The following is a 24,210-nucleotide window of genomic DNA, read 5'->3' as shown; positions in this document are numbered from 1 at the left end:
TTGCCAACCTCTTTCCCCTAATGCTCTCCTGCACTTCCTCATTCCACCACCATGTCTCCTTTTCTTACTGTCGTTCTATTTCCAGATGTCACACCAAGTACTTTTCTAGTTGCCTCTCTCATCACTCCTGCAGTAGTTTCCCAATCATCCAGCACCTCTTCACCACCACGAGCCCCTGTCTGACCTCTTCCCTGAACCTCACACTACACTCTTCCTCCTTCAGTTTCCACCATCTTATTCTTCTTTCAGTCCTTACATTCCTCCTCTTCTTCTTCTTCACCTCCAAAACCATCCTACAGACCACCATCTGATGCTATTTAGCTCCACTCTCCCCTGCCAACACCTTGGGTGGAGTGTAGTCATGAGTTGTGTTAGTGGACTGTGTATCAGGTTGAATACATGTGTTTGGATGATTTTAGTGTTTTTCTTACAGCACTGCTCTTTTTGGGGTGGAGTTAAACCTGGTCAGGCTCCTCCTATGTGGGTGGAGTGTGTTTCTGGCTGGATTAATGTTTCGTGTGTTAGGGATTTGTATGGGAGATGATCTGGATCAGGTCCAGGTCAGTTCCTGCTCCGCCTCTTTTACTTTTCACGGTTTATCAGCCATCGTGCAGCTGTTGTCATTGTTCAGTCCTGCTCAGATGTGGCACATCGTATTGACTTCATCACTGACCGCTTCATCTGTGAGCTGTGGTGTTTTCCGTTCACGTCACCGTATCCTGCTTTTTATAAGCAGGAAAGTTTTGTCATTTTTTAGCTGAAATTTATTTTACTGGGTTTGAGCGTTTTTACTAAAATTCCTGATTCTCAAGAAATTTTCTTTAATGTTTGCTCACAAATTTATCGTATGAATCTGCGTTGTCTACAGCAGAGCGTCACATCACCATGCTGTCTAAACATACGATCCAAAAAACTGGTATATTTTCCTTTTCTGGTTGTTGAAATGACAATGAGTTAAAAACAACCAACAACCACCACCACCAAACAACCAACCTGGAAACGAAACCTGCTCACCACAGAGTGTAAAAATCTCAGGAGTGGGTGTATTTACTTTCGTTTTTTATTGGCAGGCGGCCACGTGCAGCTCACACTGCGAGAAAGGGACGATCCAATTCCAATAGCACTCAGTAAGACTAGACTGGAACAAGGAAACTTCATTAAACACCAAACATCTGCATGGGGGGTTTTACACATTTTACACTTTCATTTTACACGTCATATTTTGTACTTTTATAAATTTTACCCGCCATATTTTACTATTTAATATATTTTACACGCCATTTTACAACTTCATATATTTAACATCATATTTTATACATTTTTAAACTTTTACCCAAAATATTGTACATTAACTATATTTCACACGTCATATTTCACGTTATATATTTTATATGTCAAATAAAATGTTATTATATGTAACAGTTATGACATTATATTATTTAGAAATAGTGTAGTGGGTGAAAAAATCCCAGCACTGTGAGCCTGACCAGTTGATGACTAAGAATGAATGAATGAACTCTGTAGCTGCATTTATTTATTTATTTTTTTAGATTAGTAGATTTGATGTGATTATTCTGTAGGATTCCAGTCTCACTGCACCCTCGTCGGCTGAACTACACCAGTGTGGTGTTCTATATTTGTTGTGTAATGTGGTTGTAAAGCATTATGACTGCCATCATGTATAAAAAGTGGAACGCTGGTGTTCAGGAGGAGCTCGTGTACAACCTGGTGTGATTCTCACTGTGGTTTCTCAGCAGCTCCAACATATTCAACACCTTCATGCATCACTTCCTGGATGTGTGTGTGTTAGGTGTGTGTGTGTGTGTGTGTAAGGTGTGCTCCATAGGCTGCGCAAGGCTGTGGTGTATCTCTCTCTCTCTCTCGCTCTCACTCACTCTCTCCCCCTCTCTCCCTTGCTCTCTCTATCTCTCTCACTAGCTCTCTTGCTCGCTCTCCTTTTCTCTTACTCTCACTCTCTCTCTCCCCCTGTCTCTCCTACACACACACACACTTTATCTCTCTCTCTCTCACACACTCTCTCTCCTACACACTCTCTCTCACACACTCTCTCTCACACTCTCTCTCTTTCTCTCTCTCTCTCTCTCTCTCTCTCTCTCCTTCTCTCTCCTACACACTCACTCTCGTTCTCTCTCCTTCTCTCTTACTCACACTCACTGTCTTTCTCCCTCTCTCTCCTACACACTCTCTCTCTCACACACACACACACTATCTTTTGCGCTTTTACACTCTCTCACGCTCGTGCTTTCTCTCTCTCTCTCTCACATTTACACTCTCTCTCTTTCTCACACACACACACTCACTTTCTTTTTCTCTCTTTCTCTCCTTCTCTCGCTCTCTCTCTCTCGCTGGAGTCATCACCTGCAGTTTGTTATGCAGGCCTCTTTACTCCCTCTAGGAGAGTTGTTTACTGTAAAACACACACACACACACACACACACAGCAGGGATGCTCGATCTGATATTTTTTTTCTTTTCCTGGGATGTTTTTGGGATGGATATCTGCTTCAGTGTGTTTTGTCTGAACTCCTGCGAGACGCCGTGTTCGTGTTGGAACGACGTGTTTATCTGAAGCTGAAAACACACTCGGCCTTTATAAGCGTCAGGATAAAGCGCGTTCCCGGTGACTTGTTGCACAATTGACGCCTTGTGTGAGGGGAGGCGGGAGGTGGGAGTTTCACTTTGTATGTAAGAGACTAAACCACGTCGTTTTAATGTTTGGGGTCTAATGCTATCTGCTAATTTGCTAATCTGGGTTGTTTACATTGTTAGAGTTGGATTCTCATTCTACATGTGTATTTGTAAAAAATAAATAAATAAATATTTGGACGCATGACTGAGTAGTTCTCTGCCAAATACGCTGCTTTTTTTAGTAAGGCTCTTCATGAGATCATGAAGAGTGGAATTCTTTGTATGGGCATGAGCAAGCGCACACCCACCACCGTGCTTCATTTAGTTAGACATTTTCACAGCACTGCACAGGACTCGCTCGAGAACAAAGTCTCAAGTGGTTTTTTTTTTTTTTTTTATGTGAGGAATGAGAACCTCGTTCAGTACTTAACGTCTAGACGCGTCCTGTTAAATTTTAGACTCTGTATTTGATTCTAGAACAGATATGTACGGATGGGTCTGATTGTTAGCCGTAGTTCATTAAAGACTAAAGATTTTATTCTTGTTTTAACTATAGCGATGTTACAAACAATCGCTAATTAAAAGCTTCCCGTGCTCGCTACTCTTCAGCTTTGTCCACGGCCACGCATCCAGAAGTTGTGCTGTTTATGGAGAGAAGCGTAAAGCAGTATTCTTTCTTTTATCTCCTAAAACTAAAGATACTTCAAAGATATAATGGATGCTATACTACTCTATGGGTACTCAAGTTTAACATGAGATCGACCGAAACTGTGTGAGAGAACTCAGTAACGTCAGGGAGAATATCCGAGTGTCAGCCAAGCCGATGTTAGGGCCGTGCTCACGCTAACACATTTACCGTAATTTCCGGACTATTAAGCGCACCCAAATATAAGCCGCACCCACTGAATTTGACAAATATTTTTATTTTGAACATAAATAAGCCGCACTTGTCTATAAGCTACACTGAAACTAATGAACTTTACACAGGCTTTAATGAAAGACTGTCTGTTACATGGTGTAACAGGTGAAATATGTTGTGGCTCCTTTAAAAGCAGAGCAGCATTTTGGGAATAGGCTGCTGCCGCATTTTTCTGGTATTACTGCATGTGTGCAAGACCGAGGAATATGTCCTTATTATTTTCTGATGCTCATTTCTAAGTTTCTTTGACTAACCCATAACGCTGTTGCCAAGAAAAATAAAAAAGCACGAGTTTTGGAAACCTGTCTGTGCTTATATGATTTCTGTTGCAACTGGACTTAGCGAGCTCTCCCTTCACCCAGACTCGACACGTTACAATGGCTTGTATCTAAACAGTAGCCGACTAAGAAAGCCATTGTTCACTGTCTTCCTCCTTCCTTTCACAACTATTTCTTTCGAGAGTTTATCTTTTGGCATCGTCGTGCGTTTAAAAATCACCATCGGTGAAGCTTTTCTCCCGATGCCGTGCAGCTCAGAACACAGGTGAAGTGTGTTTTCATGCCCGGTTGTTTTCAGCGTGACGAATTATTCGCATTTCCTGTAGACAGTCCGAGTGAGCGGCAGGTCAAACGTCAGAGGAACCTCATCCATATTTATGATGTGGTGCGGCCCGATTCAGGTGGAGCGCATCTGATTTAATATAAAGAATTTCATTGGTTCACCTGAACCCATTCGGCAATTTCATTGGTCTAATGTTATGGGTCTCAGTGTTTTGTCTTGAAGCTTGTCAACTGGAAAAAATCCATATATTAGTCGCGTCGTTGTTTAAGCCACAGTGTTCAAAGCGTGGAAAAAAAGTAGTGGCTTATAGTCCGGAAAATACGGTAGTTAATGAAAACATAGCTTCTTGAAAATGCTTTCCAAAGTGGATACATTTGAAAACGGCTTTTTTCACGTTGCAGTGTGGACCGTATACATGAAGGCTTTTAAGAACAACGCATTTTTAAAGCCGGGAAAGTAAATAAATTACGTGGGTCGACGAGTCTTACGTTCGCTCACATGCAGTACAGGGATGCGAGCGTTTTCAGACACTTCATTGCGGGGAATAGATTGGAAACCAAAGCGTGGTCGGAGCGTTTTTAGACAAAATTGATCCGGATTAGTGTAGACGTAGCCTCGTCATAACCGACGCCACAGTTTCTTTAATTCCTTTATTTATTTATTTATTTATTTAGTACAATTTCAATATAAAGCACTTGACTCTTCGGACATCATGTGGCTGGGAAGGGTTTATAATTGACAACATCTCGAATGCAGTGTGAAATATAGAGTCAGATAAAGAATAGCACTGAGAAACTAAAAAAATCGATTCCACATTCGAATGAATGATCAAATCAAAAATCCAACTAAGAATTAAATTAAAGAATAAAAAAAGAAATAATAATTCTTGATTTGATGTTTGATTTGAATTTCAATTCAATGATCAGTTTGATTTTTGATCGGATTCTTGATTTGACTCTGAGTACATTGGTTTAGGGCTGAAATGATTCCTTGTGCAACTCGAGTAGTTTGAATACAAAAAGCCATAGAGGCAAATTATCAATAATAAATGATAATAATTGGCCTCTATTCTTCGTTTAGTCCGTTTAGCTACACACTGAGCACTGTTTCCCCACAGACCGTTTTTACTGACGCACCACCCGCCAAATTTCCCTTCACACTGTGTTTCCATGCGTGCACTTTCTCCCGTCAAATCACAACCTTGTAAAAGAGTCATTTGAAATAGAGTTTTATAAGAGTTGTATTTATTTATAGATTTGTATTTGAGTTTTGATGCAATATAACAAGTAAATGCACTAAATGGGTTTAGTTTTCACAGGGTACAATTTGAACAGTAAAACAAAGTTTTCTACAAAGGAAACAAACGACTTAAGAGACTCATCTTATTTTCTCTTGTATATTGTGTTGCTCTTAATGAAGAAAAAGAACGTGTTCTCTGATTACTCGATTAATCACTGGACTGATCTGTAGAAAACTCCATTACTAAAATAATCCACAGCTGCAGTACGGTCAGGATTGCTTTTTTATTTATTTATTTATTTTTTTTAGACGAGGAAAAGAGGAATATAAGAGGAAAAAATGCAGAATGCAGAATTCATTAGTGCTGTAGAAGAGCGAGACAAAAATAACTGATTAGTTCTATGTTTCTGGCTCTTCAGGGCTTTTTAGCTGTAGTTAGTTTGAGTTGGATACGTGTGGAGCTGTAGGATGTGTGAGATGTTTAGAGAGTTGGAGATCTGGTGGTGAGGAAACGGTTAAAGTGCATGATGGGAGATGGCCAGCTCGTTGTGAAGGGGGTGTGTCGCGTCTCAGCCACTCGCTCCAGCCCGGGTTTTACGCTCCGCCCTTCCTGCTGGAACTACTTGCACTGTAAGCTTTCTCTCTCTCACCCCCACACTCTCTCTCTCTCTCTCTTTCTCGCTCTCTCGCTCTTTCTTTCGCTCTCTTGCGCTTTCGTTCTCTCTCGAACTCTCTTCTTCATGCCAACTCTCTCACCGCGCTACGGTCACAGGGCAAAGTTGTTACGGGAAAAGGCAAGAAAGCTCTCGCGTTCTTGGACGCCTTCTGTCCTTTTGTTTTCTCGATCTTATTGAAACCGTCTTTTTTCCTCAAACACCAGGCTTCGCCTTCAAGCTTGTCTGGGCAAAATGTACACATTTTTAAACCCCCATGTGGCTCTCATGCTCTTGTTTTGTATCTTTTAGAAAGAGAAATATTTGATATCTCACTCTTTCGTCCCCTGGTTCACTCACGACCCTCTGGGACTCTGTCTGCTCTGAACCCTCTGTCCCCTGGGCCCCTATTCCATTGTTCATTCCCCCCGGGGGTAACTCATTACCCTGAATTCCATCACTTTGTTTACCATCGTACCTCTTGACATCGCACTACACGTAAAAGCCATTTAGGACACGCCGAATGTAGAGCGCCACACAGGGGCCCGGGCGTATGTTTTATTTACAGCGTATGTGCTGTGAAAATGGCTGGGGCTTTTTTCTCTCTCTTTGTTTCTCATTCCTACGCCTCTGTTGGGACGAGGCAATATATGTTTGTCCCCCAAACCCTCGTACTTTAGCGTTTTGCTTCGTTTCTTTGTTTCTTCGTAATTTAGCACGTAAACGTCTCTACATAGTGTTCTGACGTATGCCTCAGACAAAATGGTTGGAGTTAGTGTCCATAAGATAGTCATTGGACGTTTTTTTAGAGAAGAGTCTCCTGTTTAGTATTTGATTGCGTTACAGAAGGAAGGAGTCTCCAGGCTCAGTATTTGATAGATTAATAGAAGAAAGAGTCTCCAGTGGCATTATTGATTGATTTACCAAAGAAGTCGTCTACAGTTTTATTTTTTAATTGCGTTACGGTAGAAGGAGTCTCCAGTTTTAGTGTAAAAATCTGAATTTTATCTTTTATATATATATCAATAATTTTTTCAATATGAGAATTGTACAAACTGGAAAAAACTGCAGTATAAGAGAAATCTTCTACTTTAACATTGACAGTAATAATTACCATTTTTTTTTGTATATGATTCTTTTTTTCTTCTCCGTCATGAATCAGTAAAGTGTGTTAAATTAACATTGTCTTAAAGCACGAGTTTCTTCTTTTTACACTCATCTCAGTAGTGATCGTTAGCGTTATTAATGTTTGACTCCGAGCTAAAGGCTAAATGCAGGAGTTTTTGACCTGGATTAAACCTGGTTCAGGCTCGTTACAATGCTTTGCATTTTCAATGATGTAGGTCATCGATCAGAGCGTCGGGCGCATGAGCCCTGTCCGCCTCCATCCAGAAACCTTACACTGGACATCCGATACCTCATACCCAGCATGCACTGAATCACACAGACTCCAGAGCACTGTATCAGGCAGCCATTCTCTCTGTTTCTGTGTAGAACTGAAGAAAATAAAACCACACAGCGTAATTCTTAAATTTAATGAAAAACGAAAGTGTTCATAAAAACGGAAGAATTTACTCACATCCCGGGAAAAAATCCATGTCGTTGTTGTACTTGAGAGTTTAGTTTTATTTTCATTGTGTCCGCTTTATTTTTTCTCAATAATAAAGACTACATGCTAGCTACCTCACCTAGCTGCCTAGTTTGTAGGCAGTTTAAAAGCGCTGTATTTCCAATCGCCTAGCAAAAATTATTCAAGCTGCTTGAACCGGGACCGTGATGCATTTTATGTTTTCTCTGGTTTAAAAGCGCAGCGGAACTTACTATTATATAGAACTTTTACGTCAGAAGTTACTATTATATAGAACTTTTACTTCAGAAGTTACTATTATATAGAACTTTTACGTCAGAAGTTACTATTATATAGAACTTTTACGTCAGAAGTTACTATTATATAGAACTTTTACTTCAGAAGTTACTATTATATAGAACTTTTACGTCAGAAGTTACTATTATATAGAACTTTTACTTCAGAAGTTACTATTATATAGAACTTTTACGTCAGAAGTTACTATTTTCTAGAACTTTTACTTCAGAACTTACTATTATATAGAACTTTTACGTCAGAAGTTACTATTATATAAAACTTTTACGTCAGAAGTTACTATTATATAGAACTTTTACGTCAGAAGTTACTATTATATAGAACTTTTACGTCAGAAGTTACTATTATATAGAACTTTTACGTCAGAACTTACTATTTTCTAGAACTTTTACGTCAGAACTTACTATTTTCTAGAACTTTTACTTCAGAACTTACTATTTTCTAGAACTTTTACTTCAGAACTTACTATTATATAGAACTTTTACTTCAGAACTTACTATTTTCTAGAACTTTCACTTCAGAACTTACTATTTTCTAGAACTTTTACTTCAGAACTTACTTTTATATAGAACGTTTATTTTAGATGGTCCTATTTTGTAGAACTTTTACTTCAAAAGTTACTATTTTGAAGAACTTTTACTTCAGAACTTGTGGTTTTATATAATTTTTTATGTAAAAGTTTGTGTGTGTGTGTGTGTATATATAATAACACACTCTTTACACACTCTTGGCATCCGGATAGCTCATTTCTCCAAATATTTATCCGTCAAAAAATGTCATGCCTCTTGTAGAACTTGCGAAACTTGTTCTTAACTAGATGAAGATTTTTTTTCTTGTGATCCAGTTAATCCCAGAGCAGTTCAATAGGATTTAGGCGCAGTGACTGGGCAGGTCATTCCATGATAGATACAACTCCAGATGAAGATGATGAAGTATGGAATGGTGGCTATGTTGGTTCAGGATTCCTTTTACTTTCTGGAATAAGTCTCCAAACTTTCCTGCTCCAAAAGAACCCCAAACTATTAAGCTTCCTCCTCATTGTTTAACTGTGGGGGTGACAGTCTGATTACATCTTCTCTGTTGCTCTCCTACTCCTACAGTTCTTCAGACATGTCACACTGTGGCTCCACAGACTTTTTTTTTTTTTTTTTTACCCATTCAGTGTCCAATTCTGGTGTAAAGAGTTATGACTTGTTTTATAGTGCATAATTATTGTATATGAATTTATTACATAATCATTCAAATGTAACCCACAGGTCAGAAGTACGACTTTTTATTATTGATTTTATTTAGACACATCAGTCGTGTTAAGTCGCTGTGGCTTTGACACGTGGTTTTAAACGTCGATTTTTGTTTTTTTTTAACGATTTTTCAAAAGCTGTTTGGTTGTCGAGGGGTTTGGCTTCCATCAGAGCAGCTCTTCGGCTTTTTTTTTTTTTTCCAGTCTGAATGCGCTTTCGGTGCACCGCCGGCCCCGGCGTCTGTTGTACGAAGTTCGAGTGTGTAACCATGGCGACGAGCAGCTGAGCGCTCGCTGCAGGCCACAGTGAGTCTCTATTGGTTGCTTAGCTGAAAGGGGGGTGTGAGTGCTCGTTCGCTTCTCTCTTTCTGACACAGACACACACACACACACACACACACACACACACACACACACACACACAAGGCTATCTCAGGGTAATAACAGGGAACTAACATCAGCTGCACCTGCCCGCTTAATTCATCCTAAAAACAAGCTGCGAGTTAGAAGTTACAATCCTGACTCTATATTTATGTTCATTATACTCGCTTAAAAAAATACGTAAATTCCACAAAGTAACACTGCAAACACTTGACAAAAAAAGGAATAAAAGTTTGGAGATCGGACAAGTGTACGTTGAGCCGTACGTTTGTTTATTCAAATCCATGCAAATTGGATGTGGTGCACATCTACATTACAAACTGTCCACACTGTCCACATTCAGCTAAGGCCGGGGGCAGGTAGAGGGGGTGGGGGTGGGGTGCTGGTGGTGTCTTACATCATTCAAAAGTAGTGGTCATGGAGATGCTTGTGTGATGTGTATCCGGGTTTTGTGGGATGTTTTATAAAGTTATTTTTGTACTTAATTACTGTACTAACAGTAATTGTTAAGAAATGTAGGGCCATAAATCACAATGATCTAACTGATATTTCTTTTCTGAGTTATTAGTTTGACTGAAATCCGAGGTCCGTCTCGTGCATCCTCTTCACCCTGCGTTTCTCTTTTTACATCAATAAAAATAGAGCCTTTTTTGAAAAAGAGTTAACTTTAGTAAAGAGAAAATAAATCGAGGGTGTTAAAGCTTGTTTTGTGGATTTTCTGGTCCTTTAAAGCATTAAAAGTAGCTAAAAACAAACCATATTTCCTGTTGCCTAGCAACAATAATTCAGACTTTTCAGCTTTAACCCTGATTAGTCTAGATATGACCATTTAAAGAGAGTTTTGGCTTTTCATGGTCACAAAAATCGTGTATTTAAACAAACAAAAAACTATTTCAACAAAGACTCGAAAAGAAGTCAGTTTCCTCTTGCCTAGTTGACAATTGTTTTTGAGCGTTTAATTTTTTTCCTGTCCCCCCGCAAATAAAAAAAAAGTTGTATTAACTTCAAACAAAATGAACAAATAAAAAACTAGGACGGAAAAAAAAATCGAATATAGAAGGCGAAAGCCTAATTTGCAGATGCTCCATAACCTAAAAAAGTAACTACAAACGGATAAAAAGTGACGCGTTGTTCATTATAATGCTGCAGCGTGGATTATTTTTCTGTAACGTTTTAAATGCCTAAAATAAAGAAAATTGTACTGGAGACTCCTTCTGTAAATGTTAAAGGAACGATATCTCAGGGTTTATGTATAAATTTAAATCAACAGCTTCTGACCAATCAGAACTCAGGGGTTCAGAGTGAATTCTTACGCTGGAGTGTAAATAGTGGTGTGACGTGTAATCATACCTCGCTCTTGTCCTGCAGGTCTCGTAGTCGAGGCAGAGCTCAAGCTGATGATGAGGACAGCATGGACGCCACGGACAACACGCTGCCGCCAGAGATGGGTGAGGGGAATGCATTTCTTTTTTATTTCAGCACAACGTGTATTGCTCAGAAAATAGACCTGGGGTTTGGCTCTCCACTTGTGCTGAATGGCCTTGTTCAGACGACATGCATTAAAACAGACTGTAAAGAACGAGGGATTTCTTTTCACTTGCCTTGCTCTCTCTCTCTGTCCGAGCTGTTTGGGTGTTGAAACGAGGAAGGCCTAATACTTTCTGAACACTTTTAACATCTCGCCCACTTTCCTCAGAAACAATCTCAAGGCCTCAGATGCTGGAAATTTCGTCTCACACAAGCATGCGAGCATAGAGATACCATGTCTTATCTTGCTTTATCAACCTGCTGAAGAATGATTTGATCTGAGAGCTGCACACAAAACTTCAACATGCATCAAAGTTCAGTCAGTAATCAGTTTTAGGGGGGAAAAAAAGGGAAATTTGCAGTAGTTTCAGTAATTTTAGTATATGATGTCAATTATTTTGTGATGTGAAAAAAAATTTAGTTTGAGCATTTTTATAAAAAATATAAATATAAAAGAGCCGAAATTAAAACCTTTATCTCAACCCACCTCTATTCACGACGTCCTTTCTTTACTCAAATATAACAACACAAAAACACGACCGAAAAACGATTTTTAATCAGTCATCATTTGTTTTAAATCTCAAATCAGCAACAAAATCCACCATGATGCGCACATAGAAACTAGAGTTAGCGCAGTCTCGCTCTGGCTACTCGCTCCCTACTGAAAATAAGATTTGTTTTGCACATGTATAAAACCATAAAGAATCCATAGCGCTAGCATTAGCCGCAAACCCGACGTTGGTGCGTGTGCGCACACACACACACACACACACACACACACACACACACACACACACACTCTGCATCACCCAAATGGGGTCTAACAAATGTAAACTATTTAGTTAAATTGAATGTAATAAATTTAATTTGTGCACATTTAGTTGATTGCTCAATGTAATCAATATTTTTGTATTCAAATAATAAAATATTATTTTAAATATTATTTAACCAAGCAGGCATTTCATTTAAATTGTATAAAAAAAGTACTATTCAAATTGTGATAATCACAAATGATAATAATAATAAACTGCGTAAATGACAAGCAATTTTATATTTTGCATTTCCTCCTCGTAACTGTGGGTTAAATAAAAAAAACAAAACAAACAAACAAAAAAAAAAGAAAAGTGGGTCACAGAGATGTTTTTCTTTTTTTTTTTTCTTCCTACTTTCTGGTTAGTGTTCAATACAAGAGCTTCTCATCCAGAGGACAGATTTTCATCCTGGAGGCATTGTTGTGGTTTGGACGTGCCGTAATTGACGTTAGCATTGTTTGTGCATATTTCTCTTAAACTCTACACTCATTTTGTGATGTGATCTTTCCTTTTCTTTATTCTTTTTTTTTTTCTTCTTCAAGAAAATCCTAACTGTTAATTACATTCTGGAGTATTCAGGAATTTCTCACAAAAAGTGCTGGAATTTTTTTCATTCAGCTCGTGTTTGTTGCATTTATTATAATTTTTTTTTGTTTGTTTTGAAAATAAAAGACGAATGGTGTTTTTTGTTTAATCTCATATTTAACGTTAGCCTCGGGTATACCTCTTTGCTGCCAAAATTTTCATGAAAACCCCGGATGTAAAATATCTGATCACCCAGCAGCACGGAATCCATCAGTAGGTTCATCCAACATTTTGGCTTCTCCCTAAGAGGTTCATATGGATCACTACATTCTTTTTAAAAGCACAGGAAATGGGAATCTCACACACGTCCTTTTTTTGTGTTATGCCACATACAAAATGTTCACACACTCATTGCAGAACATCTCTGCTTTCCCCTGGCCCCAACCCTGACCTAATGCACCACGTTCCTGTAGATAATCAACTAATATGTTGCTCTGGTTTGTATTGTATTAGTTATCAGTTCTGAAAACACCTCTAGAGTGGACGTTTCTTCCTCGGAATAGACCACCAATTGAAATCTCTTTTGATTTGGATTGGATGTTAGATCGGACTAGCGGTTAGCACTTCAGCGCATCGATCATATGTGGCATTGCGAGATTTTCATGACTGCACCTTGTGCGATTTAACAAACGGAGAAAAAGAATAAACAAGTATTTTTCTTCTTTTTCTGCTTTCAGTATCGAGTCAAAACAAGAAGCGAAAGCTTCATTCGCATTTCATTCCTCAACTACGAATAGAGAAAAAAAAGGTTCACCATAACATACTTATTAAGGGTTTTTTGTTTTGTTTTTTAAGCTGTAGAACTCTGAGCGTTTTCCCATGAATCTGCTGCGGGGCCGATTTTTTTTTTTTCCCGTCGAGACAATAACGACGTCGTGCACGCTCCGGCGCTCCTACAAACCACACGGATGTGTTTTCTTCCTCCACCATAGTGCATTCTGCTGAAGGGGGAGGAAAGAAAATCCCCCTCGCTCTTTTAATGAGTGACCCGCGAATCACGTTCAGGTCAGCGATTCCGAACAACTCGTTCCGAGCTTTCTATTCTTGTTCTTTGGAGGCAGGTAGCGGAGGAAAAGGGGACGGACTGAAACGAGAGCAGAGAGAATGTTCAGGAAGGCTTTATATTCAGAATTAGGAGAAGGAAAGTTAGTCTGTGGTGTGATTGAGATGGAAAAGACTGGGAGATGTGAGGATTTCTTGGTGTTTTTTCCAGCTAGAAGGAGCTCTAATACTGTAAATAGGCTAAAATGACAATAATCCTGTACACAAAGACAGCTCCATGAAGATCTGCTTTACGTGGGTTGGAGTGGAAGATGATCTTCTTTCGGCTGCTCCCATTTGGGGTCGTCACAGCGAATCATCCGTCTCCACACCCCTCCGTCCTCTACATCTGCCTCTTTCAAACCAACTACCTGCATGTCTTCCCTCACCATAGCCATAAACCTCCTCCTTGGTCTTCCTCTTTTCCTCCTTCATGGTGGCTCCATCCTCAGCATTCTCCAAAACGTCCAACATGCGCTGTAATATGTGGAGTGGAAGATCTCCTGCTATAAAGCTCTGACCTCAACCCCATTGAACACCTTGGAGATAAAATGTGAACGCTAAGCACAAAAGCATGAAATCCATGACCAGAGTGGAACATCTTCCCAGAAGAATGGAGGTTATTATAAGAGCAAATGGGGACATGTGGAATGGGATGGTGAGAAAGCTCATTCTAACCTTATGGTCAGGTGTCCACAAACTTTTGACCGTATGTAAAAGAGCTAGCTTTCAGGCAGGATGAAAGTGAACCTACTCTGATGTTCTACAAAACATGTACCATAATTTCCGGACTATAAAGCGCACCCATATATAAGCATATATATATATATATTTTACAAATATTTTTATTTTGAACATAAATAAGCCGCACTTGTCTATAAGCCGCAGTCTACACTGAAACTAATGAACTTTACACAGGTTTAATGAAAGACAGTGTCTGTTACACGGTGTAACGGGTGAAATATGTTGCGCTTCCTTTAAGAGCAGAGCGGCATTTTGGGAATAGCCTGCTGCCGCATTTTTCCACTATTACTGCATGTGTAAGGAATATGTCCTTATTATTTTCTGATGCTCATTTCTAAGTTTCTTTGACTAACCCGTAACGCTGTTAATAAAAAAAAATAAAAAAGCACGAGTTTTGGAAACCTGTCTGTGCTTATATGATTTCTGTTGTAACTGGAGTTAGTGAGCTCTCCCTTCACCCAGACTCAACGCGTTACAGCGGCTTGTATCTAAACAGTAGCCGACCAAGAAAGTCATAGTTCACTGTCTTCCTTCTTTCTTTCACAACTATTTCTCTTGGGAGTTTATCTTTTGGTATCGGTGTGCGTTTAAAAAAAAAAACATTTTTTCTCCCGATGCCGTGCAGCTCAGAACACAGGTGAGGTGCGTTTACATTTGGAAATTTAATTGGTCTAATGTTATGGGGTTCAGTTTTTTGGTTTGAAGTTTGTGAAACCGGGAAAAACCCAGGAAAAATCCATAAATAAGCCGCTTCGTTGTTTAAGCCGTGGGGTTCAAAACATGGGGAAAAAAGTAGCGGCTTATAGTCCGAAAAATACCGTAAAGATCGGATAACTGCTGGAAAGAGGAAAGCGCCGTCTGCCCTCTTCTACATACATTTACTTCCCTGACGTCTGTGATGATTGCCTGCTGTGATTGACAGAGTTTTGAGTGCGCATGGAGATACTTTTCAGAGTTCAGTTCTTCGGACAATATTAGCAGGAGCGCTGACATTCCTGGGTCCTTGAGCAAGAGATAGGAGATAAATGTTAGTCGCTGTGGATACGGGTGCCTGCCAAGTGCCATGAATGTCAATGTGAGCAGTGGAAAGTTTTTTTTTTTTTTTTTTTTTGTCAGTCTTGTGGTTGTCTGGAAATGTTCTGTATTGAGAATGTAGTGCATCTTTAAATGAGGATGAATGATTTACTCTAAACGTGTGTATAATTGAGTGTGCGTATGTAAATATACTGTGTGTATGTATGTATGTATGTGTGTGTATTTATATATATATATATATATATATATATATATATATATATATATATATATATATATATAAAAATAGAGTCTACTTGATGCAGTTTTAATCTTTTGATTACTTAATACATAATATTGTATAAAGTATTTCGATTTGTATTAGTAGATTTTATTGTTTATTTGATGGTATTTATAGCTTTTACATCATTAGGGCGTAGTCAATAGCATACTCAGTAACAACTTATGAACAAAATCATGGTACGAACAGTCGTTCGTTACGTAGCTCATTCATAAGGTGAGGAGCGTCTAAAATTGTGTGTGTGTGTTACAAGTGTGTAATAAGTGCATGTAAATGAACCAGAGCGATGTGAAGCACTTGAAGCACTTCAGTCTGCTATTCAGCGTTTCCTTAATCTAACACAAAGAAGACGCTTTTGCATAAAAATAACGATCATTAAAATTCATGAGATATTTAGATATTTCATTAAAACAAAACGAACCACAACATTTTATAGTGAGCTAATATTTATAAAATAAGATTGGATTATATACAACTGTTTAAAAATAGACATTATGGGGGGGAAAGTAAATACAATATTGTAAAATACTAGAAATTTTCGAAGACATTTTGTTATATGTACATTTCTTATTTCTTATTATAAATTCGAAAGAATAATAAAAAAATCTTAAAATATTTGTAGCATGTATATTTGTTTTTGTTTTAATGAAAATAATGAATTGAAGTGGACAGTTTAGTTTATACTGACATTAAAGAAAATCAAATTTTTATAAGAAAGGAATATATATTTTTATGTATTTGTTTTTTTTTTAAACCTTCTGTAAAACATAAGTGTAGTTGTGGAATCTTTTCTTGCATCTTTTTGTGCTTATTAACAACTAAAACAAATTTTTAAGGCTTTGTCTTTGTGTATTCAGATAACGTCGCAAACATGGGTGGAGTCAAATCAGATTAAAATAATTACTTTTTAAACCATGATTTTTTTTTTGGTTTAAAACTCCGCCTCCAAACTTGCAGCGATTCAAATAGTGATAGAAACCTGACTGGAGACATCACTCTAAAGCATGTAGACGCCCGAGAGCAGGAGGTCACCCGGTGGGTTTGTCTTCTGGAAAACTTTTACCCTGAATGCTAACGTCTAACATCGACATGCTAGCATTCTTGAAAAGAATGATGAAACCCACATCTAGAAAGAGAGACGGGTTTAAGATGTAGAGTCTCTCTAAGTTAATACAGATCACAGTCACTCTAATCTGCACCAATCAAATTGAGGTCCTTCCTATAAAAGTCATGATGCTAATCTCCACTTAAGGCTGTGAGCTGACCGCTATTGGCTGGTTGAAATGTTGGAGGAGCCACTCGATATGTCCTGCCCTGATTTCCTGTTTTAGTGCAAATGACATCAGGTCAATTAACATAAAGGCAATTTACCCTTTTTTTTTGCTTTTGCGTACAGGAGTCCTACACTACGTTGCCAAAAGTTTGTGGACACCTGGCCGTAAGCTTCAAACGTGATTTTTCTCATCCCACATTTAGTCTTCATTTGCTCTTATTATAATCTCCACACTTCTGGGAAGATTTTCCACTAGATTTTGAAATGTGCAAGTAGAGATTTGTAGAAATCATGTCTTTGGCTTTGTTGTCATGCTGGAGCAGGTTTGGGTCTCCTCATTGAAGTGAGGACGTCCTGTACAATTGTGTGCCTTTAACTTTGTGGTAACAGATTGGGAAAGAACCACGTGTGGCTGAAAATGTCAGGTGTCCCAATACTTTGTCCTATATAGTGTATTGAGCACCTGATGGAAAAAAAAACCAAGCACAGGTAGAGTTAAGGGTTGTTAGGCACATGGCTGTACAACGACTGGCACGATTTTTCTCTAAACCATTATTTGTATTTAAAGCAAAACAAAACAAAAATCGACAGGTTTACCATTTATAACAGGTGCATGCTGGTTAATGTGAGTCGTGTAGTAGCGCATGATGGTGCTTTGTGCAAAGTAAACAAATTAGTGCTTAGTGTTATTAACCTCGGGTTAATCAATTTTACCGTCTTTCCTGCGCATTACCACGGTAACCAGGTCAAAAACCTTACTCGTGCTGGAGTAATGTTTGTCGGTACACTTTTTTTCTCTTTTTTTTTGCCAAAATAAAGCAGAGGCGTGTGTTGTTGCGTGTTATTAACCGTGACCCAGCACAGACCCTGCGCCGTACCGAGATCCTCACGCCGTAGCGAAGGACGAAGCCGCTTATTGTCTCGCTCATGACACAGGTGCTCTTTAAAGCATGGGAAGGGGGGACGTCGCACCTTTTCACACAGCCTTTAACGAGTGCTGGATGAGCAAATCTGCCTTCAGAGACCTCCATTTCATCCCTCCTGAGGCTGATCCAAAGGTCATGCTGGCCGACGTGACTTTCCTCACCGCTTTAGTGTTTGGAAAGCCAACAATGTGGGGATTTTATTTATATATATATATATATATATATATATATATATATATATATATATATATATATATATATATATATATAAAAACCCATCACGTTCAGGAACATACAGTGAAAGGCTGCATTTAGGAAAATGTGAAATAAAAAAAATATACACTAAAAAACCACTTGATTGCTGCCATTTACGATTAGATCCTAAATACAGAGAAGTACAGCAGAAATGTATGCTCTCATTTAAACTATGAATACGCTAAATTTATATTAGAGCAACAATTCCTTTTAATAACAAGTAATAATAAGTTTTTCTTTTTTAATAAATCTGCAAAAATGTCAACAGTTCTGTGTTTTTCTGTCAATATGGGGTGCTGTGTGTACATTTAATGAGGAAAAGAAATGAACTTAAATGATTTTAGCAAATGACTGCAATATGACAGTGTGTGTGTGTGTGTGTGTGTATATATATATATATATGTATATGCACACACATACATATACATATTTATTTAATTATTTTATTGTCTACTGTTGTCTTTGTTCAAATTAATATAAATTGGAACTGTTAGTATAATGAAGCTTGAGCAGTTAACTTATTAACTTTAAAAAGTAAATAAAAATACTAGTGGCGTGATGTGACAGATGTGGGTCAGGTGCATGCAGGTGTCACAGTTAAGGTTTCATTAAGAGCAGCTCAGTGTACAGTCCTACCCTATTTGGTGAAATGAGATCACGCTGTATATAGTGTGTGTGTGTGTGTGTGTGTGTGTGTGTGTGTGTGTGTGTGTGTGTGTGTGTGTGTGTGTGACCTGATGCACTCGTCTGCCCACACTGCGACACACTAACCCTCCTCCTCCTAATGTCAAATTTTGTTAAAGTTGAAAATGGAATCAGACATGTGCACGCACACACACACACACACACACACACACACACACACACACAGACACAGACACAGACACACAGAGTGACATACTAATCCATACAGTTCACATGCGGTTTGTCCTCTTGTGCATGATGGATTGATTGACAATCGAGCGGATGATAATTTAGTCGTTCTGCCTGCGGTCTGTAATTTCATTGATCAGCGTCTGAGTTCCTTGTTTCAGTGTCGCAACTGAACGATTTCAGATGGATGTGAGCGTCATGGTGTAGAAAACCTTCACAAGGGAACAGCACAAGCACGGTTCAGATCAGCGTTCGTGAGTGTAGGGTTAATGGTGTAAGAAATACAATGCTCAGCGTGCTGATAAAGAAAAATAATCCGTTTAGAGGCTCCAGAGCCTGATGCTAAGTGGAGTGGAGTATTTTCCAATAATAGCACTTTGCTCTGCGTTTTATTCCTCTTGCACCTCCGTGATTTGTCTGCGGTTATAGCTTCGTATTTGTTTTTCTGTGTGTAAAGTTTAATGTTGTGGAGCATCCGGAAAATCATTTAGTTCCAGATTCTTACTTACATTTCAGAAGCTATACTATAAGTCACAATATTGAGGTCTGCATACTGACACAATTATTTTGCATTCTGAGGTAATAATTTAGCATGCTGAGGCAAGAAGGTGTCTCTTTGAGGCAATGAGGTGTCATTTTCAGGCAGTAGGTAAAGATAAAGGGTGTATTCAAATTAAAGTAGCTTTAAATGTCAGCTTTCATTGAAGCAGCTATAAACACCCTCATCAATCATAATTTTAAAGTAATAAATCTGCATTATGATGCAATGATTCAGCTTTCTGAAGCAATATCATCATTCTGAGGTGAAAAGTTGTTTTTCTGAGGTAAAACAGTGGCATTCTGAGCTGAAATGTCGCCTTTCTGAGGCAATGTCATAATTTTGGTAAAAAGGTGTCTTTTTGAGGTGAAATGTTTTTTAAGGTAAAAAAGTTGTCTTTCCGAGGTAAAAAGTTGTCTTTCCCGATCTGAAAAGTTGTCTTTCTGAGGTGAAAAGTTGTTTCCGAGGTAAAAGGTTGTCTTTCCGAGGTGAAAAGTTGTCTTTCCCGATCTGAGAATTTGTCTTTCTGAGGTGAAAGGTTGTCTTTCTGAGGTGAAAGGTTGTCTTTCCCGATCTGAGAATTTGTCTTTCTGAGGTGAAAAGTTGTGTTTCCGAGGTGAAAAGTTTTCGGAGCTTTCTGAGGCAGAGATTATGCATTTTGAGGCAATGAGTCTGCTTTTTGAGGCAATAATTTGTCATTGTGAGGCACAATGTTTGTTATTTACAAAAAAGGTTTGTTATTCTAAGGCAAGAATTTAACATTCTGAGGGCATAAGGTGCATTAAAGCAGATACAGACACTTTTTTCTCTCTTAGTCAGTCTTTCTAAGTCACAATTTTGAGGTGTTCCTTAAAGATTTCTGCATTCTGAGGAAGTCAGTCATCATTCTGAAGCAAAAATTCATCATAAGTACAAAATCAGTATTATGTGGTCAGTAATATGGGTTTTTAAATAGGAAGGTTATGAGTTCATCACCCTCGACTGCTCAGTTTTATACATAAAATAGTTTTAATATATCTGTAACTTCCTTTCTGATGCAATAAATGATCGTTTTAGTCAAACCATGTAGCTAAAATATCTGACTTTTGGTTTATTAAGCTAGTAGTAGTTAATGTTTCGTGGTCATTCAGGATTTGGGTAATAAATGAATTTTGAGATTATTTGATGTTGAGATTAAGAAATTCTGCAAGTGCTGGCACTATGAAAGAAAAAACAGTGTTGAGCGATCTTTATTTTCTGCCTGGCAGGAACCTTCATTATCATCAATGCAATCTGGTGACTCAACATTTCTTCTTCTTTTTGTCACTCAAGTTTTTCAGTTTGGAGCATTTGGAACAATGCCATGAATGTAATTATTTGTCGTCTCCCCCCTCTTTTCTAAAAAGAAGCCATGGAGTTGGACGTAGATGAGGATGAGGAGGAGGATTTCCCTCAGACGCTGTCGCCGCTCTTCCAGCGCTCCGTGTCTGAGGACTCGGCCGGTTCGTCTGCCTCGACCGCTGGGAAAGCCAAAACTAGGTTAGTGAGAGACACACACACACACACACACAGGGAGCTGAGTCACATCTCTGTGGCTTTATATCTGAGAAGATTTTTGATGAATAGCACTGATGCAGGATGTGTTTGCTGTGTATACAGCCTTTTTTTTAACCTCCCAGCAGCACAGAAGGCACGTGATGAAAAGAGCTGTGTGTGTGTGTGTGTGTGTGTGTGAGAGTGTGAGAGTGTGAGAGAGAGAGAGCGGTTCACCGAGGTCAGTGAGAACGAGGGGGAGGAGGAAAGCTGGGGTTGAGCAGAAGTGGTAATTGAGCAGGGGGCTGATGGGAAGAGGAGGGAGGCCGAGACCCGGCACGATGCAGCCTCCCGACCTGCTGATGTCATTAAAACACAGAGGAAAGAGGAGGAAGAGGGGGAAAAAGCCCTGCGCTCCCTTTCTACTCCCAATTATCCACGATTGTCTGCTTTCCGTTGTGCAGCGTATTGAGCAACATGTCTATTAGAGGAGGCATGCTACCCCCTCCACCTCAACCCCCACACTCGTTTCCCCCTCAACCCTAACCACCCGGACCCCCTCCACCGCCTCTCCACGTGCACCACATGCCTTCGGGTTTATTTACACTTACAGACAGAATAACACAAGCTTATTACTTTATTACCTCATTTACACCAGAGCAAGTTCCCCACCGTTACGACCTTCCATCCGCTAACAGATCTGATCCACTCGTGATCTCAAAACTCATAAATAAAGCAGACCTTCTGACCAGAGTTCTAAGGCAATGCAATAGAGCTTTGAGAAAACCTCACGGTTTGGAGATATGTAGGAGTTTTTTAAATAATAAATCATAATTCCAAGGTAATGCGTCAACATTTTGAGAAAATAGTACATTTTGTGATAATACCTCAGGGTTTAAGATAATACCTCACTGTTTAAGATAATACCTCAGGGTTTAAGACAATACCTTAGAGTCTCGAGATAATACCTCAGGGTTTAAGATAATACCTTAGAGTCTGGAGATAATACCTCAGGGTTTAAGATAATACCTTAGAGTCTGGAGATAATACCTCAGGGTTTAAGACAATACCTTAGAGTCTGGAGATAATACCTCAGGGTTTAAGATAATACCTCAGGGTTTAAGATAATACCTCAGGGTTTAAGATAATACCTCAGGGTTTGGAGATAACACCTCAGGGTTTAAGATAATACCTCAGAGTCTGGAGATAATACTTCAGGGTTTATGATGATTTATTCAGGGTTTAAGATAATACCTCAGAGTCTGAAGATAATACCTCAGGTTTTAAGATGATACCTCAGGGTTTATGATAATACCTCAGGGTTTGGAGATAATACCTCAGGGTTTGGAGATAATACCTCAGGGTTTGGCGATAACAACTCAGGGTTTAAGATAATACCTCAGAGTCTGGAGATTATACTTCAGGGTTTATGAAAATACCTCAGGGTTTAAGATAATACCTCAGAGTCTGGAGATAATACCTCAGGTTTTAAGATGATACCTCAGGGTTTAAGATGATACCTCAGGGTTTAAGATAATACCTCAGAGTCTGGGGATAATACCTCAGGGTTTATGATAATACCTTTGGGTTTGGAGATACCACCTCAGGGTTTAAGATAATACCTCAGAGTCTGGAGACGACACCTCAGGGTTTTGAGACGACACCTCAGGGTTTTGAGACGACACCTCAGGGTTTTGAGACGACACCTCAGGGTTTGGAGACAACACCTCAGGGTTTGGAGATTATATGTTTGTAGTTCTAAAACAATGAAGCAGAATTTTGAGAATACCTCGAGGTTTGGAGATATAAATTCAGACTTTTGAGAAAATAATCAGCATGGTTCATGGTTTGTATTAGGAATATTAAGGAGACTCAATAATGTTTACTTGAGTCCACTATTGAGAAAAATAATGCAGATTGTTCATTCAGGACAAAAGTAATGGCACCCAATGAAAAAATAAAGGAAGTGTTTGTGGAAGTCAGTGTGGATGGGGGGAAAACTTATCAAGATTGTTTCCCCTCGTGCCCCTGTGTATCTGTACCAGGTGAGAGTTAAATGTCAGCTCACGCTTTGACGAGGAGCGCTTTTGGAGTCTTGTCCTCCACAATCCCATCCAAGCAGAACCTCATGTCAAAAACCTTCCACGGCTATCAGCTGGCCAGCACAGAGTTAAAGAGCCGAGAGAGGAAAATACGATTTTGTGTGTGTGTGTGTGTTCACACTGAGGAGAAAATATAGCTCACGTGACCCATAACCAGTTTTACTCACTTTGACTAATTTTGGTGAATCCCTTTGTCACTCATTAGCGAGTCTTCCTGTGTTATTTGATTTTCTGTTTCGTGTTCAGTTACACGTCACGTCACGTCACTTCCTGCTCCTGTTTACGTCATCGTAGCTACACACACTCCTTCCCTCTGCAGCCTCCGTTTCTTCTGCCAGTTCCCAGCTCTGACACTGGAGACTCCTTCACCTCTCCATGCAAACTTCTTACTCTGGGACGCTCGGATGGATCTTCTGTCATGGTTACTATGGAAATGATGACGCACAACGTTGTGGTGTAAATAATACATTGGCGTGCTGACATGTTTTTCTTTCTTTTTTCCCCTCTTCCCTCTCTTTTTTTTTCTCCCTCTCTCAATTTAATTTCTTGCTCTCTCCTCTCTTTTCCTCTTTCTCTTTGTCCTTCCTTTTCTCTCTCTCTCTCTCTCTCTCTCTCTCTCTCTCTCTCTCTCTTAATTTCTTTTCTCACCTCCTTTCTTTTCCTTCCTTCTTTTCTCTCTTTTCCTCTCTTTCTCTTCGCTCTGTCTTGTGCTTTCTCTCTCTCGCTCTCTTTCTCTCTTTCTTTTATTTTTCTTTCTCTCTGTCTCTTTTCCTCTTTCGCTTTGCTCTCTCTTGCTTCCCCCCTCTCTCTTTTTTCTCCCTTTTCCCTTTTCTTTATTTCCCTCTCTCTCTCTCTCCCTCTCTCTCTCTCTCTCTCTCTTTCTCTTTCAGGAAAAAGCTGTGTGCCTTCTGTTACTGTGGTGAGCGGAGTGTACTGGGTCAGGGTGAGCTGAAGCTCTTTGGCCCGACTCCGGGTTACGTCCCACTGCACATCCGGAACCGACGCGGCAGCTCCGAGAAGGACGACGACTATCACGATGAGGACGACGACCACGACTTTAATGATGACAACGACAACGCCCGCAGCCCCGGCCAGCGGGGGAGGGGCCCAAAGAAGTGAGTCGATTCATAACGATTCATTTGATTTTTCTGTCAAATGAATCTGATTCCGTGAGCCGTCCAAAA

General features: G+C 39.3%; 1 protein-coding gene across 12 annotated transcripts in view; it reads left to right on the top strand.

The window, feature by feature from the left end:
• kmt2ca (lysine (K)-specific methyltransferase 2Ca) overlaps nucleotides 1-24,210 on the top strand; it is a 184,460-nt gene that overhangs the window by 35,333 nt on the left and 124,917 nt on the right. For 11 of the 12 annotated variants that reach the window (XM_046846386.1, XM_046846387.1, XM_046846385.1 and 8 more), the window contains exons 3-5: nucleotides 10,892-10,971; nucleotides 20,798-20,930; nucleotides 23,917-24,141. In XM_046846386.1, coding sequence (XP_046702342.1) covers nucleotides 10,892-10,971; nucleotides 20,798-20,930; nucleotides 23,917-24,141 — 438 coding nt within the window. The remainder of the gene's footprint in view (nucleotides 1-10,891; nucleotides 10,972-20,797; nucleotides 20,931-23,916; nucleotides 24,142-24,210) is intronic. The other variant, XM_046846381.1, reaches the window with a different exon arrangement.

The sequence above is a fragment of the Silurus meridionalis genome, chromosome 4 (assembly GCF_014805685.1).
Source record: "Silurus meridionalis isolate SWU-2019-XX chromosome 4, ASM1480568v1, whole genome shotgun sequence".
NCBI lineage: Eukaryota > Metazoa > Chordata > Actinopteri > Siluriformes > Siluridae > Silurus > Silurus meridionalis.
The sequence above is the reverse complement of the archived record's forward strand: the minus strand, read 5'-3'. Positions and strand labels throughout refer to the sequence as shown.